Source organism: Moschus berezovskii, chromosome 22 (genome assembly GCF_049115385.1).
Source record: "Moschus berezovskii isolate FMDL1 chromosome 22, NW_MosBer_1.0, whole genome shotgun sequence".
NCBI classification, from domain to species: Eukaryota; Metazoa; Chordata; class Mammalia; order Artiodactyla; family Moschidae; genus Moschus; species Moschus berezovskii.
Window position 1 is genome coordinate 23,261,610 of NC_142481.1, and position 18,138 is coordinate 23,279,747.

At 40.2% G+C, this 18,138-nt stretch overlaps 1 protein-coding gene across 1 annotated transcript in view; it reads right to left on the bottom strand.

The window, feature by feature from the left end:
- HYDIN (HYDIN axonemal central pair apparatus protein) overlaps positions 1 to 18,138 on the bottom strand; it is a 415,120-nt gene that overhangs the window by 157,095 nt on the left and 239,887 nt on the right. The window contains exon 20 of the mRNA XM_088830541.1: positions 661 to 899. Within this exon, the coding sequence (XP_088686667.1) occupies positions 661 to 899 (239 nt within the window). The remainder of the gene's footprint in view (positions 1 to 660; positions 900 to 18,138) is intronic.

Below are 18,138 nucleotides of genomic sequence, written 5' to 3' on the forward strand. Positions count from 1 at the left end.
AATTCCCACACATACCCTCCATGGTTAGTATTCAAACCCCACACATTTTAAGAGTTACATTTACATCATTCTGCTCAGAGGTGTCTATACTGTACCACCTGTTATTTAAATATCTAGGCTCTCTAGCTTTTCCTGAGTGATCAGGTGAAGCCAACCACAATCATTTCAATTGTTGGTGCTATGGTAAGGAGGTAAGCAGAGGGCATGATACAGGAAAAAAATCACTGGCTTTGCAATATCTGAAAAGATACATTTGCAATACATTTTTACCTTCCTAGTCATATTCTATTTATGTTATCACTAGGTTGCATCTTTATTTTCTACATTCATGGAGAGAAGTTAGCAATGTATTGAAACCAATGAAGAGAAATCATGGTTGAGATTCTAAATCTGTTACAGAGAATCACTCTAAGTTTTAGAGAAGAACACCCTTCCTATGAACCATCTCTTCTCTAGTGCAGAGGGACACAGCTTGCAGTATGTAACCAAACTAAGACTAGAAAATGTCTCCTTCTGGCTGATGAACCACCTGGAGGAGGGAAAGTGAAGATGAGGAGGCTAGTTCTATTTACTTAAAAATAATTTTCCAAAGTAGAAGTGGTGCTCAGCTTATGCAATATATATGATACGTATAAAAATTGGTCCATGATATTTCTTTACCTAAAGTGTGCTCCCAAATTGAGTTCTGGTGCAAAGGGCTTATCTGAAACAATGGTGGAGCCAACTCCTGAAGCCTGGACAGGAATTCGGTAGGTGTTGCTATTTTCAATGTCCAAAACGACCGTGTCTTTGAATGTCAGTATGTCGTTCAGGTTGGCGGTCAGTGTCAGTTTGACATCACTTTCCGGGGGAACCATGCCTTCCTTGGGCTCAATGGTCCAAAGGGACTTTTTGTGTGCCTGTAAAACAAGACTACCAGTTAACTGTGGAGATATTCTTGACTTTTCGTTCTGCACATGTCAAAGCCCTCTATACTTCAGATGCCTAGCACTGCAGAATTCAACATCAGAGACAAACATTATTTTTTTTGAATCAAAGCAGCTGGGTGTTTGTTGGCTTTTCTTTCTTTCAAAAAGCAATATGATTCTGAAGAGCAAACCTACAATTCTACTTTTGAATGCTCTGTGAAGATTCTTTACATCTTTTTTGTAAGATGACAGCCCAGCTCTCTAACAAACTTACACTAATTATCTGCTCTAATCTCCAAATTCTGAGACACCAACAGAAGGTACAAAATCCTTCCTGGAATTTAGAATTTTTAAAAGAAATGTTTTTCAAGTGCAAAGTTTCCATGATGTTATAGTAGAGGTGCTGATTGCAGTCATGAAATTAAAAGACGCTTACTCCTTGGAAGGAAGGTTATGACCAACCTAGATAGCATATTAAAAAGCAGAGACATTACTTTGCCAACCAAGGTCCGTCTAGTCAAGGCTATGGTTTTTCCCGTGGTCATGTATGGATGTGAGAGTTGGACTGTGAAGAAAGCTGATCGCCGAAGAATTGATGCTTTTGAACTGTGGTGCTGGAGAAGGGAGATCCAACCAGTCCATTCTAAAGGAGATCAATCCTGGGTGTTCACTGGAAGGACTGATGCTAAAGCTGAAACTCCAATACTTTGGCCACCTCATGCGACAAGTTGACTCATTGGAAAAGACTCTGATGCTGGGAGTGATTGGGGACAGGAGGAGACGGGGACGACCGAGAATGAGATGGCTGGATGGCATCACCAACTCAATGGACATGAGTTTGGGTGAACTCCGGGAGTTGGTGATGGACAGGGAGGCCTGGCGTGCTGTGATTCATGGGGTCGCAAAGAGTCAGACACGACTGAGTGACTGAACTGAACTGAACTGACATTGGTATTTGGTCCACTCCCTTGGAGCTAAATAGAACAAACTGAATCTCCCTTTTTTGTTTAACAGCCCTTCAAATTACACCTCCAACTTAAGAAGAAAACTTCTTATGGCCCCAAAGTAAGTTGAAAATTTGGCTAATGTGTCAAATAATAATTTATAAAAATGAATCAAGCTATTAGCATCTTATTTAAAAATCTCTGTATCTTTAGTGTTAATCTACTTTTCTAGGCTGCTTTTAAGACTTTTCTCCTTGTATTTGATTAATTATGGTGTAGTTTCACCACAATGTGTCCAGTTATGAGTTTATTTGTATATCCTGCTTAGAATTTGCTACCCTTCCAGAGTCTGTGGTTTGGAATCTTTACTTCTGAAAAATTCTCAGCAATTATGTGTTCAAATACAGTTTCTGACTCATTCTTTCTTTATGTTATTCTATTATATGGGGGTATGACTTTCCTAGTGTGTCCTCACAGGCTCCATCTTCATTTTCCATCCTTTCTCTCCCTGTGCTTCATTTTGGATGATTTCCTCTGAGCTGTCTTCCAGTTCAATAATTCTTTCTTCAGCTGTATATAAGTTCACTGTTAAACACATGTGCTGCTGCTGCTGCTGCTAAGTTAGCTGCTGCTGCTTTAGTTGTGTCCAACTCTGTGAGACCCCATAGATGGCAGCCCACTAGGCTCCACCGTCCCTGGGATTCTCCAGGCAAGAACACTGGAGTGGGTTGCCATTTCCTTCTCCAATGCGTGAAAGTGAAAAGTGAAAGTGAAGTCACTCAGTTATGTCCGACTCTTCGCGATCCCATGGACTGCAGCCCACCACGCTCCTCCATCCACGGGATTCTCCAGGTAAGAGTACTGGAGTGGGTTGCCACTGCCTTCTCCGTTAAACACATCTAGCATATTTTAATTTCAGTGTTTTTTGAATTCAGTTTTATTATTTACTTTTCTTTTTATACATTTTTCATTCTTTTGAGATCTTTTAAAATTCTGATTATGACATTCAACTTATTAGCTACTTTTCCTCATCCTGCCTGCTGCTAAGTAACTTCAGTCGTGTCCGACTCTGTGCGACCCCACAGATGGAAGGCCACCAGGCTCCCCTGTCCTTGTGATTCTCCAGGCAAGAACACTGGAGTGGGTTGCCATTTCCTTCTCCAATGTGTGAAAGTGAAAAGTGAAAGTGAGGTCACTCAGTCATGTCCAACCCCTAGCCACCCCACAGACTGCAGCCTACCAGGCTCCTCCATCCATGGGATTTTCTAGGCAAGAGTACTGGAGTGGCTTGCCATTGCCTTCTCCGTCATCCTGCCTAGTCATCTGCAAATATGATAAGCAAATTTTTTTATATGTACTTAAAAGCAAATACTTTTTAAGTGCATTTAGCAAATATATGCTCAGTGGTTCTGAGGTCCAGATATTCTGTGAGACACAAAAATATCCAAAGCACAGTTTCTGCCCCCAAGAAGCTGATAATAATGACATTCAGAGGGACAACCACGCAAAACAAAAATGCAAGTCAGAAGGCGGATACGGTGAAAGTATCTCAGGGAAATATAAAGAACAAGCTGCATTTTTGGAGCATTAGATATTGAAATTCTTTGTATGATAAATTTCCAGACACATTTTCTTTTCTGTCTAAATATGAAATTGAGCTTAATTATCAGAGAGTGTGATTAATAAAATTGCTTAATAAAATTCAACTTGTTCCACTCTCATTTTACATGTAAACAGTATTTCAAAATTAACACAAAGCACCATATCCCTACTTTAATTGTTATATTATTTAAATTAATTCTAACAGTACTGTTTTGAGAAAAAATTACTCAGAAATATTTATATGCGTAAATATTCATATAAAATATTTAACAATAATTAACAATGCATTGGGAAAAGGCTGAAAACAGAAAAGATGTAGAGATCATTTCAAAACTTCCAGGATAATAATGGAGTGGCAAAATCAATCTTTCCACTCCATTGAAGAAGAGTCTGATTATCCCCTCATGAATCTTCCTTGGCTCCCTGTACTCTTCTGAGTAAGGAAGCTCAGAATAAGCTCTCTTTGAAAAAAGCAGACAGAAGAAAACAACAATTTAAAAACAAATGTAAAATATACTCTACGGGCTGGATTTGAGAGAGCATTCCAGTCCAAAGTTATCCTTCCTCTATTTAATTTCTATGGTGTATTTCTCTTAGCAAAAGGAAAAAGAGAAATGTAAAAACACATGTAGCTCCATGAGGGCTGAGGTTCGATGTAAAGTTACAGATCAAAAATCTCCTGGGTTTTGGAATAGAGTTGTAATGATTGATGTTCATTGTAAATAAGAATGTATTTTGCAATTTGTAGGCAAGAGTTAGAAATTTCAGTAGGCAGAATCTTGTAGGATGACAGTGCCTTGGAATGTCACCATAACCCACATCTAGCCCCAGTGTAAACTCAGAGACTGGACTTGGTCAGTGGGCCCTGAATGTTCACCCTCTTGGGAACAGGGTCACAGGTACTTAAATAAGGAGAATCTAATATTTAAACCCAAATGCCAACTTCCCAATTAATAGCTGAGGAAAATCCTATTTCACAGATCAGAATGCTAATTAAATTTTCTCTTGGCTTGAAAGTCTCCATGGGAATTAAAAAATTGCATTTTAAAATTCAAATAAATTAAATGAAGCAAAGAACAGTTCTCAAAATTATAAGTTGTTTGTAAAAAGGATGTAGATGAATGATGAGAAAATTTTAATTTTGGTATTAATGTAAATTATAGATTTAACTCTAAGTCATGAGTCCTATTATTATTCATAACCTTTAATATGGGACATCTCTAGAGACATTAATCCTGGATGTTCATTGGAGGGACTGATGCTAAAGCTGAAACTCCAATACTTTGGCCACCTCATGAGACGAGTTGACTCACTGGAAAAGACTCTGATGCTGGGAAAGGTTGGGGGCGGGAGGAGAAGGGGACGACGGAGAATGAGATGGCTGGATGGCATCACCGACTCTGTGGACATGAGTTTGAGTGTACTCCGGGAGTTGGTGATGGACAGGGAGGCCTGGCGTGCTGTGATTCATGGGGTCGCGGAGAGTCGGACACGACTGAGCGACTGAACTGAACTGAACTGAACTAGAGACATAGATAGAAAAGAAAACAAACATTAAATACCACACTAGATAAACTAGGGCTGAGATAAGATATTTGTATGCTAATTATCTCTATTCAGAACACTTGCTGAAAGAAATGTTGATGTTTGTATGACAAACTGTTTCTCCAAAATTTTTAAACTTCTCTCCTCATAGTAAATTAGCCCCAGTGAAATACTTTTACTATTAAGAAAACAATAAGCAAAGTCTGTCTTTCCATAAAATTGACTTGTGCATAATTTATCCTAAAATATTAGTAACAAAAAATAATAATTCTCACAAATTTAATTTTGGGGATTATAGATCAATTATTACTGGCAAGATAAACTACATGATTGAATATCACTATATTTTGCTCATGTTTAGGCTGAAAGAAATAACTTCTTTGCATTTTCTTAATTTATCCATTTTTTAAAAGACAGGGTCTGATAGCCCAGTCACAGCAATGTAGGCTTATTCTAGCATGAACTTCAAAACTCTTACATGTATAACTGATTCACTATGCTGTATAGCAGAAGCTACACAAGATTATAAATCATTTACACTCCAATAAAATTTTTTTAAAAATAGATAACCAAAAAGGACCTACTGCATGGCACAGGGAACTATACTCAATGTTATGTGATAACCTATAAAGGAAAAGAATTTAAAACAGAATACACATACACAAACATACACACTTCAATAAAAATTAAAAAAAAAAACTCATATCTTCAACCCAGTTCCCAGTTCCAAAATGACAGTCATATTTATAGGTATCTGTTACAGCAGTACTCCATTCTCAGCATCAGTATCTGTCTTAGTCAGCTGGGGCTGCTATAACAAAGTACCACAGACTGACTATGGAGAGAGTTTCAAATATGAATTTTGGAGGAATATGAACATCCATTCTCTGACATTCTGCCCCAGAGCCCCCAAATCCATGCCGTTCTCATATGCACAATATATCCATTTCATCTAAACAGCCTCCAAAGCACTTGCTTGGTTAACTTGTTTGGTTTCACAGGTTCGCAGCCAGAGAGGAATTTTACCTTAGGATGCATGTACGCTCAGTCTTATTCATACCTGATTTAGTTGATAGTTAGATGAGACTCTGGACCTTAGAGGTGATACTGGAACAAGTTAAGGCTGTTGGGATGGAATGAACTTATTTTTCATATGAGAAGGACATCAGTTTGGAGGATCCAAGATGGAATGTTATGAATGTTTTGTGTTTCCCCCTAAATTAATATTGAGACCCTCTCCTCAGTATGATGGTATCAGGATGCGGGGCTCATAAACCAGATTACTATTGTCCTTAGAGTCACGAATCCTGGAGGAGGGCATGGCAATCCACTCCAGTATTCTTGCCTGGAGAATCCCCATGGACAGAGGAGCCTAGTGGGCTACAGTCCATGGGGTTGCAGAGTCAGACATGACCGAGCAATTAAGCACAGCACAGCACAAGAGTCATGAAAGATTCACTTCGTCTACTCCACTGTGAGGATACAGTGACAAGTTATGAGTCCCTGTGGTGGAAGAGGGCCCTTGGCAGAACTCAACCACACTACAGAAATAAATTTCGGTAGTTTATAAGCCATCCAGCCTACTGGTACTTCGTTATAGCAGCCTGAACTAAGACACAGTCCCAAAGTGCAAATACTAATACCTTCTAACATATTGGGCTTCCCTGGTGGCTCAGATGGTAAAGAATCCACCTGCAATGCGGGAGACCTGGGTTCAGTCCCTGGGTTGGGAATATCCCCTGGAGAAGGGAACCCTACCCACTCCAGTATTCTGGCCAGGAGAACTCCATGGACTATATAGTCCATGGGGTCACAAAGAGTTGGACATGACTGAGCAACTTTCATTTCTAACATATTAACCACAGGAAATAACACAAAAGTGAGTTTTAAAGAGCTATAAATGCAGATAGATGCTTTTAAATGAGTCATTATAGCTTCATTTCATTGGAGTTTTTGTTATTGTACATAGGAGTCGTTGACATGTCATTTCCAGTATGATCTACACAAATCAAAGTAATATATGGAAATAGATATTCCATGTTTGAGCAACCAGCCCTTCTCCTTACTTAGAACTATTTGTTTTACTTTCAGTCTTTTGACTCTAGGCTTTTATTTTACTTTGTCAAAGATTTCTTTATCTCTTTAATGACAAAATTAGTAAAATAATACAGCTGGTTCCAAGGAGAACACAGGGACTGGTTTATATAACCAGTGAAAGGAAAAATTGCTGAAATACAATTGCTAATAAGTTAGATATTTAATTGTTTGATCTCCTATAGAACAATAAGAAGACAATATTTGACATAATCTTTCACATTTCTAGAGGTCTTTTAGAATTTTAATGTCCAGATTGACTTCAAAAGACACATAGTAATCTGTATAGGTGATTATTTTAGATAAAGTAATGTCAACTGCTATAAGGGAAAGACCCCTGACACTCAATGGCTTAAAAAAAAAGCCATTTATTTTATTATTATTCCTGTTCACATGCATTCCAGTTGCTGGCAGGAGTGAGGATGGGTTTCTGTTCCATTCAGGCATTCAAGGGCCCCAGCTAAATAGAGAATGTCAAGTTTAATTCATGGCTTCTTTGGCAGTCTGGACACTGACTGACATCTGCCCAGCCAATAAGAAAATAAACAGAATGGAGGGTCATAGGCCAAGATTTTATGCACCAAGCCTGGAAGTGGCACAGATCACTTCTGCTCACTTCCACTGGCCAGAGCTCAGTCATGAGGCCACACTTAACTCCAGAGGAGGCTGGGAAACATCACCTACTCTGGTTCAAGAGGAAAGGAGGACAGGCATAGTGAACTACAAGCCACTCTCTGCTACAGCGACCTTGTGGGTTCAGTCTACTGTCAGATTCTTAGGTCTACCCCAACTGCCTTAAATCGTAGATTTTGGAAGGTGAAGAGTTCACTCCACCAGAACCCAGAAGTAGAAGTATCACATTTCAACTTCTCTGGGAATTTCAGGCCTGGAGTTCATATCTATCTGCTGTTAGGACAAATGGAGGAGCAGCCAGGAGATAAAATAAAAACGTTCTGGCAGGATCATCTCACTCTGATGGCCCTTCTTCCCAAATACATGGCCTTTGAGCACTCTATTTAGTTTGAGGCTTAGCTTACAATTAAAACATAAATCAATGCCATTTTTGTTCTTCTTTTATCAAAAAAACAAATGCCTTTCAGAAGAGGGCATTGTGAATGTCAGCTTTCCTGTTCTAACCATTTATTTTCCTCCTCTAGCTAGTAGCACAGATCAACCCTCTGTCCACAGTAAAGAGAGGGTGTCACCAGCATAAGTGCTGTTTCAAGTCAGGGGACATTAGTTTTCAATGGATGGGTACCACTTCTATTCTGATTCCTGCTGACACAGGTTGGCTGCTCTTGAAAGAAGACCTGACGTTGCTCTCCAGGGCTGAAGTGGTGAGTTTTCTTTTTGATGAAGCTTGTTAATCAATGTTTGGCATAAAACCAGGCAGCAAAGTACATCCTAGAATCCAAGAAAAAGTCACAATAAAATGCCATCTGCTAAGGTACTGGACTGTCCTTATCAAAAGTCAGTCTCTAAACCACGCTCACCTTGTGTCTCTTTGGTATTTGGCTCTTAGGGGTGTCCTTTGTTTTTAGGGAGGACTTGATCTATGTGACATTTTCTGTTATTAGATGGCAAATCTGACTAAAGGGGGAACCGATGAACGATAATCTTGGCTATGGAGGACACTCTGTAACCCTTTTAAAGGTTCTGATGGTTATGAAGGAGGGTTCTAAAGGAAGAGAGACATTGTGGTTTGAGTTCCAGATCTGCCACTTGCCAGCTCTCACACATTGGGCATGTCACTTCACTGTGTCCAGCCTAGTTATCCCACCTGTAGCTCATGATACTGATGACGACTTCTGCAAAGAGTTGATGATTAAATGAGGTGATGCAGATAAAACTCAGAACATTGTCTCGCACATAGTAAATCCCTGTAAGCAACAGCTACTGTCATCATTTTACCGAGAGCTGAAATGCTCCACATGACATATAATTATGGGCTCAATAGTATTTCCCGTGACATGTATTACCAAACTCATAAAACAAGGATAGATGCTAAGAAGCATTTAACATACAATACTCTTGTCAGTAGAGAAGCATCTCATAAGGGTTTACAGTAGGTGGACATCTAAGATGACCGCCAAGATCTCTATCTCCTGGAGTCCAGTTATCTTCTCCTACTTATTCAATCAAACACCAATCTAGGCACTACTGTGAAAGATCCTGAGTCAGTTGATGTTAAGGAGGAGAGATTACCCGACTGGGCCTGACTTAATCAGGAGAGCCCTTAGAAGGGGCTGGGTCTTCCTAATGAGGAGATTCCAAGCAGGAGAGAGTCTGTAGGGGGCTCAATAGCTGCCAGTGGTCCCTGGCTGATAGCTAGCAAGAAAACGGGGCCTCAGTCATTCAACTGCAAGAAAAGAAACTCTGCCAAACCTAAGGGGACCCAGAATGGATCCTTCCCTCATCAAACCTCCAGAAGAGAATGCAGATCAGCCAGTAACTCTATCTCAGCCCTCTGAGATCCTAAGGGGAGGATCCAACAAGTCATGCCTGGATTTCTGACCCATGGAAACTGAGGTAACATCTGTGTTGTATTAAGCCACTAAGTCTGTAGTAATTATTTACTGAGCAATAGAAAACTAATACAGAGTTTCAAATATTTGTTCCTAAGATGATTTAAAAGAAAAGCTTTCCTAAGGCTTCTACCAAAATTTCAGCAATAGTTGCCTCTGTTTCTTCTATGAATTGGGGCTAAAATGCTTCTGTTATTACAGTAGCTCATGAACAACACATACAGGTGGTTGGTATGCATATGTGCATATGATTGTGCAGAACACAAAAAGCTGTGATCTTTTGCATTTTGGAATTCCAGGTCCACTAGTGAGGAGTTTAATCCCTGCTCCCCGAGGTTACACATATCTAAGGCTAACATTTGCTTTTTATTTGACAACAGGGCATTAGCACACTTCTTAGCCAACGCTCAGGTCCCAAGGTAAAGCAGCCAGTGCTTTTATAAGTTACCCTATCATTTATTTAATATTTTCCACAAAAGACAGAAGTGTTTCCACATGTCGTTTTAACAATAAATGAACACGCATACACTCAGGCAGACTTTCTATCCTGCAGAGCTAATGACTAGGAAGCTTGAAGAAAACAGCACTGTGCACTTGTCTCCAGAATGACTCGCTTGCTAGTTGAAACCTGCAGGAATTTCCTTCCACGGGATGACAGGACACAAATAACAACAGGAACCAAAGTGCAGGGTGAGGGATTTCTTTGGATTTATACCATTATCTCAGCAGATGATCAATTCTTTGTGGAACAAAACAATGAACAGTCACCGAGGCCTTTCTCTTTTTTGTCCTCTAAATGGTATCTCTAGCCATATGGTTCTCTGCCCTGAAGTGAGTCACTTTGCTGCTTAAAATAATTAACTGAACGTTAGGAAATGAAATACAAAAGAAATGATGACAGAGTTTTATAAGAGAGGCACAGAGGGACATGATTAAAAAAGAGGGCTTTAGAGTCACATGGAGACTGATAGGTCAACTGCAGACTCTGCCAATTTGTAGCCAGGTGATTCTGTACTAATTTTTAATAAAATGGGTGCCAAACACTTTGTCTACCACAGAATAAATACTCAGTAACTGGTGGTTATTATAAGATTATCATTCAAAATTTCACGTCCAGTCCTCCTTCCTGCTTGTGCCCTCCCCAATCTAACTTGTTGACAGGAATCTCTTTCACAGACCTGATCCTGTGCCTCTCCTATTCTGGAGATTCTGGATGGCTCTCCAATGTCTGGACGAGTAGTGCTGAATTTTCCCCTCATTGGGAAAACTATGGAACCTCTTCAAAGAAAAATGTGTGCATGCACACACACACTTCCCACATACAAACATACTCTAAACATATATCCCAAACTTTACATATAATTTCCAGGGCTCAAGGACCTCCAAACATGGTGGATATTTGTAATCTTTTCTGTTTGATACAAAGGCACTGTGTGCTAAGCCGCTTCAGTCATGTTCGATTCTTTGCAACCCTATGGACTGCAATCCACCAGGCTCCTCTGTTCATGGGATTCTCCAGGCAAGAACACTGGAGTGGGTTGCCATTCCCTCCTCCAGGGGATCTTCCTCACCCAGGGATCGAACTTGGGTCTCCTATATTTGCAGGCCATCTCAGCCACCAGGGAAGTCCAATTTGTTTGAAACAAAGGCAGCCTACAATCAAGACTGGTGCAACAGATAGGAGCCTCTGATCTGGAGGATCTGTTTCAAATTCTTTGTTAAGGAGCACTTTTGTAGGCTTACTTCCCAGGCACTGTCAGTTTCCAACAGGCATCCTTGGCCTCAGCCACACTGGGTCTCCCCAAAGGTGCTGTCCACCATCACTGCATTCAACTGTGCTGCTCTCTGGAAATGTAGACCCCATTTCCCTGTCCTCCTCCCTCCTTATCCCTCAAGTCTCCACTCGAATGTGCCCATCTATGAACATTTTTAATTTTGTGGGAGAATTAGCAACTTCTTATAGGCTTCCCTGATAGCTCAGTTGGTAAAAAATCTGCCTGCAATGCAGGAGACCCTGGTTCGATTTCTGGTTCAGCAAGATCCGCTGGAGAAGAGAAAGGCTACCCACTCCAGTATTCTGGCCTGGAGAATTCCATGGACTGTATAGTCCATGGGGTCGCAAAGAGTTGAACATGACTGAGGGACTTTCACTTTACTCACTCACTAGCCACATCTTACGCAGTGCTTATATATAACACTGCACACTGTAATACTGTGTTGTTTTTGTATTCATTTCTTTTTTTGAGATTGCAAATTCTTTGAAGAAAGAGATCATTCTTATGATCTTATGAAGAAAGAGATAATTTTTATATCTCTCCCTTCAGTGAGCACAATTAGTCCCAGGCATGGGGAAGATACTTAGAAATACTTGTTAGTCAATAAGTACATGAAAAACGTTCAGTATCACCAGTAAGCCAAAGAAACACAAACTTAACTAGCAATATGGTTTTTTTCTCATCTGCCAGATTTAGCAAACAAAATGCCAGCAAGGGTCTGGGACAGGGTAACCTTCAAAGACACTGAGGGGGATAGGATGGGTAGGATATAAACTGGTACAAATTTTCTAGGAGATAATTTCAAAAGACTTACCAAGACTTAGTTACATTCATGTCATTTGATCCAGCAATTTCATTTCTAGGAATTTAGTCTAAGGAAACAGTGGGAGTAGCAATTAGGATGTGAGCATTGTTTACAGTGGTGAAAAGCTGGAAACCACCTATCGGTAGGCGATTAGCTAAATCAACTGTGGTGAAGCCAAATGATGCAATAAAGTCAGTCACTGTAAATGATCTGTGTAGGAATCAGTTCAGTTCAGTTGCTCAGTCGTGTCCAACTCTTTGCGACCCCATGAATCACAGCACGCCAGGCCTCCCTGTCCATCACCAACTCCCGGAGTTCACCCAAACTCATGTGCATCAAGTCAGTGATGCCATCCAGCCATCTCATTCTCTGTCGTCCCCTTCTCTTCCTGCCCCCAATCCCTCCCAGCATCAGGGTCTGTTCCAATGAGTTAACTCTTTGCATGAGGTGGCCGAAGTATTGGAGTTTCAGCCTCAGCATCAGTCCTTCCAGTGAATATGGACTGGTTGGATCTCCTTGCAGTTCAAGGGACTCTCAAGAGTCTTCTCCAGCACCACAGTTCAAAAGCATCGATTATTCGGCGCTCAGCTTTCTTCACAGTCCAACTCTCACATCCATACATGACCACTGGAAAAACCATAGCCTTGACTAGACGGACCTTTGTTGGCAAAGTAATGTCTCTGCTTTTTAATATGCTACGAGGTTGGTTATAACTTTCCTTCCAAGGAGTAAGCGTCTTTTAATTTCATGGCTGGAATCACCTTCTGTGTAGGAATATTCCTTAATAATTCATATCAGAAACTGACTATACCACACTGTTGAATGAAAATAGCTGGTAATGAAATAGTATTGATGGTGGGGGATAGGAATACACAGACAAACACACAAAGTACAATTTTGGAAGATGTACACCAAAACCTTCGGAGAAGGCAATGGCAAGCCACTCCAGTACTATTGCCTAGAAAATCCCATGGATGGAGGAGCCTGGTTGGCTGTAGTCTGTGGGGTCACTAAGGGTCGGACACGACTGAGCGACTTCACTTTCACTTTTCACTTTCACACATTGGAGAAGGAAAGGGCAACCCACTCCAGTGTTCTTGCCTGGAGAATCCCAGGGATGGGGGAGCCTGGTGGGCTTCCGTCTATGGGGTCGCACAGAGTCGGACACGACTGAGGTGACTTAGCAGCACACCAAAACCTTAATAGTGGTTATTGGTAGGGTGGCATATGAATGACTTTTTTTCTTTTATTAACTTCTGTTTGTTCTATAAGGATGCTAATTTGTGTAAAAGGGAACACACTTTTGTTTCTGGTGGCTCACAGGTTAAAGCGTCTGCCTCCAATGCGGGAGACCTGGGTTCGATCCCTGGGTTGGGAAGATCCCCTGGAGAAGGAAACGGTAACCCACTCCAGTATTCTTGCCTGGAGAATCCCATGGACGGAGAAGCCTGGTAGGCTACAGTCCACGGGGTTGCAAAGAGTCGGACACGACTGAGCGATGGAACGGAACGGAAAAGGATATGAACATCCTTCTCTTTCTGTTCTGTTCTGTTCAGTCGCTCAGTCGTGTCTGACTCTTTGTGACCCCGTGGACTGTAGCCTACCAGGCTTCTCCATCCATGGGATTCTCCAGCCAAGAATACTGGAGTGGGTTACCATTTCCTTCTCCAGGGGATCTTCCTGACCCAGGGATCGGACCCAGGTCTCCCGCATTGGAGGCAGACGCTTTAACCTCTGAGCCACTTAGGACCCATTTAATTTTAACTCTGCTTGTTCTCCTTAGTTTCAGTCCCAGTTTCTTTCTTAGAAGCTTTTTCTTGAAAAAATAAATAATGCATGTCACAGTGTTGAATTCAAATGGATTCTAATGAGTCTCTCTCTCTCATGCACAGGACCACTAGTTACCATTCCCAGAGGCAGCCATTGTTTCCAGTTTTCTGCCTGTCTTCTCAGAGAAAATTTATAAACAAAACTAAAAAAATACATATTTATATTTTTTCTTATATACTTTTTCTTGCATAAATGGTAGCATACCTCTACATACTGTCTTGCAGCATGATTTAAATTTTTAAATCTTATTTTTATGAGACATATGAATTACACAATTTACAGAGTTAAATGGTTCTAGAAAAGGCATTTTTGTGAAAAACAGAAGTCTCTTGCACCCACCCTCCCACCCTTATCAATCCCACTGTTGCTCATTAATGAGGGCAACCACTGTCAATTTTAGCATTTTCTTTTGCTCTTCACCTTCTTATCTATAATTTACTGTTACTTCTTACTTTGGCAGTTTGAGCCTTATCCATTTACTTCTGTGGAAGGCAATGATAGCTTTTAACCCTTTCCCTCTCTCTCTGAGTTTGTCTGTTTACCAGCTCTTCTACATTTTCATTTTGGGTAGCTCCTTCTGAACTTTCACTTCCACAGTTTTCTATTCATCTGTATGTAATGTGCAGTTAAACTCATCTACTGAGTTCCTAATTTCAACTGCATACTTCAGGTTTTCAATTCCCATTTGTTCTCTTTTCCACTTTCTAGATCTCTACCAAAATTCTAAATTGTGCCTTTTATATCCTTGAGTATATTAAGCATATTGTAGTTTTATGTTAATTTGTATCCTCTGCTTGGCAATTTTAAAATTAACTGTTTGACACTGTATATGAAAACTGTAGAGACATTTTGAGGCTTAGAATCATTGTTGTCTTCTGGTAAGAACATATATTTGCTTCTAGGAAAGATGTGGAGGGAAGTAGGGATCCTGGAACTCCTTCATCCAGGCAGAGATTATGAAGTCTGCATTAGGTCACTTTTGTTCCCAGAATATAGCTTTTCCTAGTCAGAACCAAAAGTCTGAGAGTTTTACCAAGTTCATTCTTCTCCAGTTTTTATCTCTCTAGCCTGTCTTGATTCCAGTGTTTATCTTCTTAGATCAACGAGTTTTCTGAAAGCTCCTTTTAGTTTTCAACCTCTTCTGGTACTATATAGAAAAAGCAGTCATAAATGCTGGGTTTAAATTTCTTAACTTCCTTTTTCTTCTGGGTTTTTGTCACTGGCATTGTTGCTCCATCATTCCCTTAAACTTGTTATTTTTCATACCGTGCCCAGATTTTCTCCCTGTTCTTAGAGGGAAGGTGTTTAGAATGACAGATTGATTGAAAGGGCTTGGTTACTGAGATGCTGAGAGTTCCTATTGGCAAGCAACTGTCCTACTTCTTAATTTCCCCCTTTGCAGGGAGTGGCGGGTAGGGGGGCGTCTGTGAGAATTTTAAGGCCAGCAGAGTTTGACTATAGGAGGGAAGCAGGTTTCTGTAACTTACATATCTCTTTCAATTACACAGCTCTTAAGATTACCAATGATCTTTTGAGGCTACAAGGAGGTATCTTTCAACAGGGACAATAATGTTCTTTCTGAAAATCACTGCCTTCTCAAGACTCAGTCAAAGGTGTTCAATCAAACAGAAGGCATGAAGATAGTTAAATAAAAGGAACTAGGATTGCTCTGAGCACACAGACATGATTTACATGGTGCCAGGAAGCATCTGCACAAATACATGAATAAATAAGTTCCAAGAATGAGAAAGCTAATGAACCTAAAATTTCTAAAGTAAGTTATTTGCTTATAAATCTCTTTTCTTTGGTGGATTCATCAATAAAAATGTTTTATATTTTATAAGCTGGCTTCACTGTCGAAAGTTACAGAAACAAATGAAGAGTAAGAAAAAAGGCAGTAATAGTGCTCCCATCTGATAGAGCACTGCACTATGTGGATCAGTTAAATTTGAAATCTTAAGGCCTCTCTGAGTGTGCCTTATTTCTTTTTCTTTCTTACCTAAGAAACATAAAAAATCTTAAGATATAGTGTCATAAAAATAAAAAAGTCTTTCCATAAGCCATTTCACCTAGATCTTTTTGTCTGTCAACATTAATAATCAAAACTACCATTTATTGAAAGCTGATGTTTATTTTTCACCAGGCTCTTTCTTCGCAGATTATCATGTTTAATTTTCTAGATGCCATTATTAGTTCCACTGAAAGAGAAGGGACCAAAGCCTCAGGAAGATTAAACAACGTGCCCAGAATGAGCACACGCAGAGTCAGGGCTTGATTCCAGATGTGTGTGACTAGAACTCATACTGTTGATAGTACAGAATACTACTGCAGCTCTCACATACTCAACCACTGTTTGCTGAGTGACTGCCATATGTAAGACAACTGTGCAAGATGTATGACTGTGCCCACCTTCAGATAAATGTTGCCCTTCTCTCCCAGACTCATTTCAATTTAATATCCTAACATCCCAGAGGATTTTTTCCTTCTAAAGCATGAAACAATGCTGCATATAATTTCATCACAACCAACATTTAAAAAAAAATCCCAAATGCCATTCTACAGAGAGCTCTACCATGTTACAGATGCCTCTCTAGTCTCTTTCCTTTCACTTGTGACAGAGAAGATAAAATGGCACTGAAGAAGAATATGTCTTGCTCCCCGATCAACTTCACCTGATCTTTATGTATGTGTGTCAGGATTTCATACCATTAACAAACCTTTACACCATGCTCCTTAATGCATCTGTCTTTTTTCATTACATAAAAGTGTGTTTCATTTTGTACGAGCTTATCATTGATGATGACTGTCTACTGTCAGTGCCCAAACAGGCAGAATAGATTCTTTAGTTTATAATGACAATGACAGGCATCCCTTACGAGTAACATGAGTTGGTGTCTTAGTCGATGTAGACGGCTATAACAGAATACTATACTGGGTGGTATACAAACAACAGAAGTGTATTTCTCACTGTTCTGGTTGGTAGTCTGAGATTAGAGTGTCAATATAGTCAGGTTCTGGTGTGAGGTCTCTTCCAGGTTGTAGAGAGCCATTTTTTTCTTTGTATCCCTAAGTGATGGAGAGGGTGAGAGAGCTCTCCGGGGTCTCTTTTATGAGGGCACTAACCACATTCATGATGACTCTATCCTCATGACCTATTTACCTCCCAAACCTTCACCTCCTAATACCATCACAATGAGAGTTAGGATTTCAATACATGAGTTGGTGGTGGCAGGGGTGGGAGGTGGCACAGGGCACACACATTTAGTCCACTGCAGTTCTGCTGACGGTGATGCTGGTGATGGGGAAGAAGCTGTAGATCTGTATGGAGGAGGGAAAGTAGAACTTGAAATAAAAAAGCCACATTTGGTCCATTGAAGGGAAGTTTTGCCTTAATCTCCCTCTGTGGTGACAAGTATTAAGTGTATGCCTGAATAATAACTAATTAGCAAAAACAATTTGCTAAGATGGAGAAGCTGTATACAGTTAGCAAAAACAAGACCAGGAGCTGACTGTGGCTCAGATCATGAACTCCTTATTGCGAAGTTCAGACTTAAATTGAAGAAAGTAGGGAAAACCACTAGACCATTCAGATATGACCTCAATCAAATCCCTTATGATTATACAGTGGAAGTGAGAAATAGATTTAAGGGACTAGATCTGATAGATAGAGTGCCTGATGAACTCTGGACGGAGGTTCGTGACATTGTACAGGAGACAGGGACCAAGACCATCCCCATGGAAAAGAAATGCAAAAGAGCGAAATGGCTGTCTGAGGAGGCCTTACAAATAGCTGTGAAAAGAAGAGAAGCGAAAAGCAAAGGAGAAAAGGAAAGATATAAGCATCTGAATGCAGAGTTCCAAAGAATAGCAAGGAGAGATAAGAAAGACTTCCTCAGTGATCAATGCAAAGAAATAGAGGAAAACAACAGAATAGGAAAAACAAGAGACCTCTTCAAGAAAATTAGAGATTCCAAGGGAACATTTCATGCAAAGATGGGCTCGATAAAGGACAGAAATGGTAGGGACCTAACAGAAGCAGAAGATATTAAGAAGAGGTGGCAAGAATACACAGAAGAACTGTACAAAAAAGATCTTCCCAACCAAGATAGT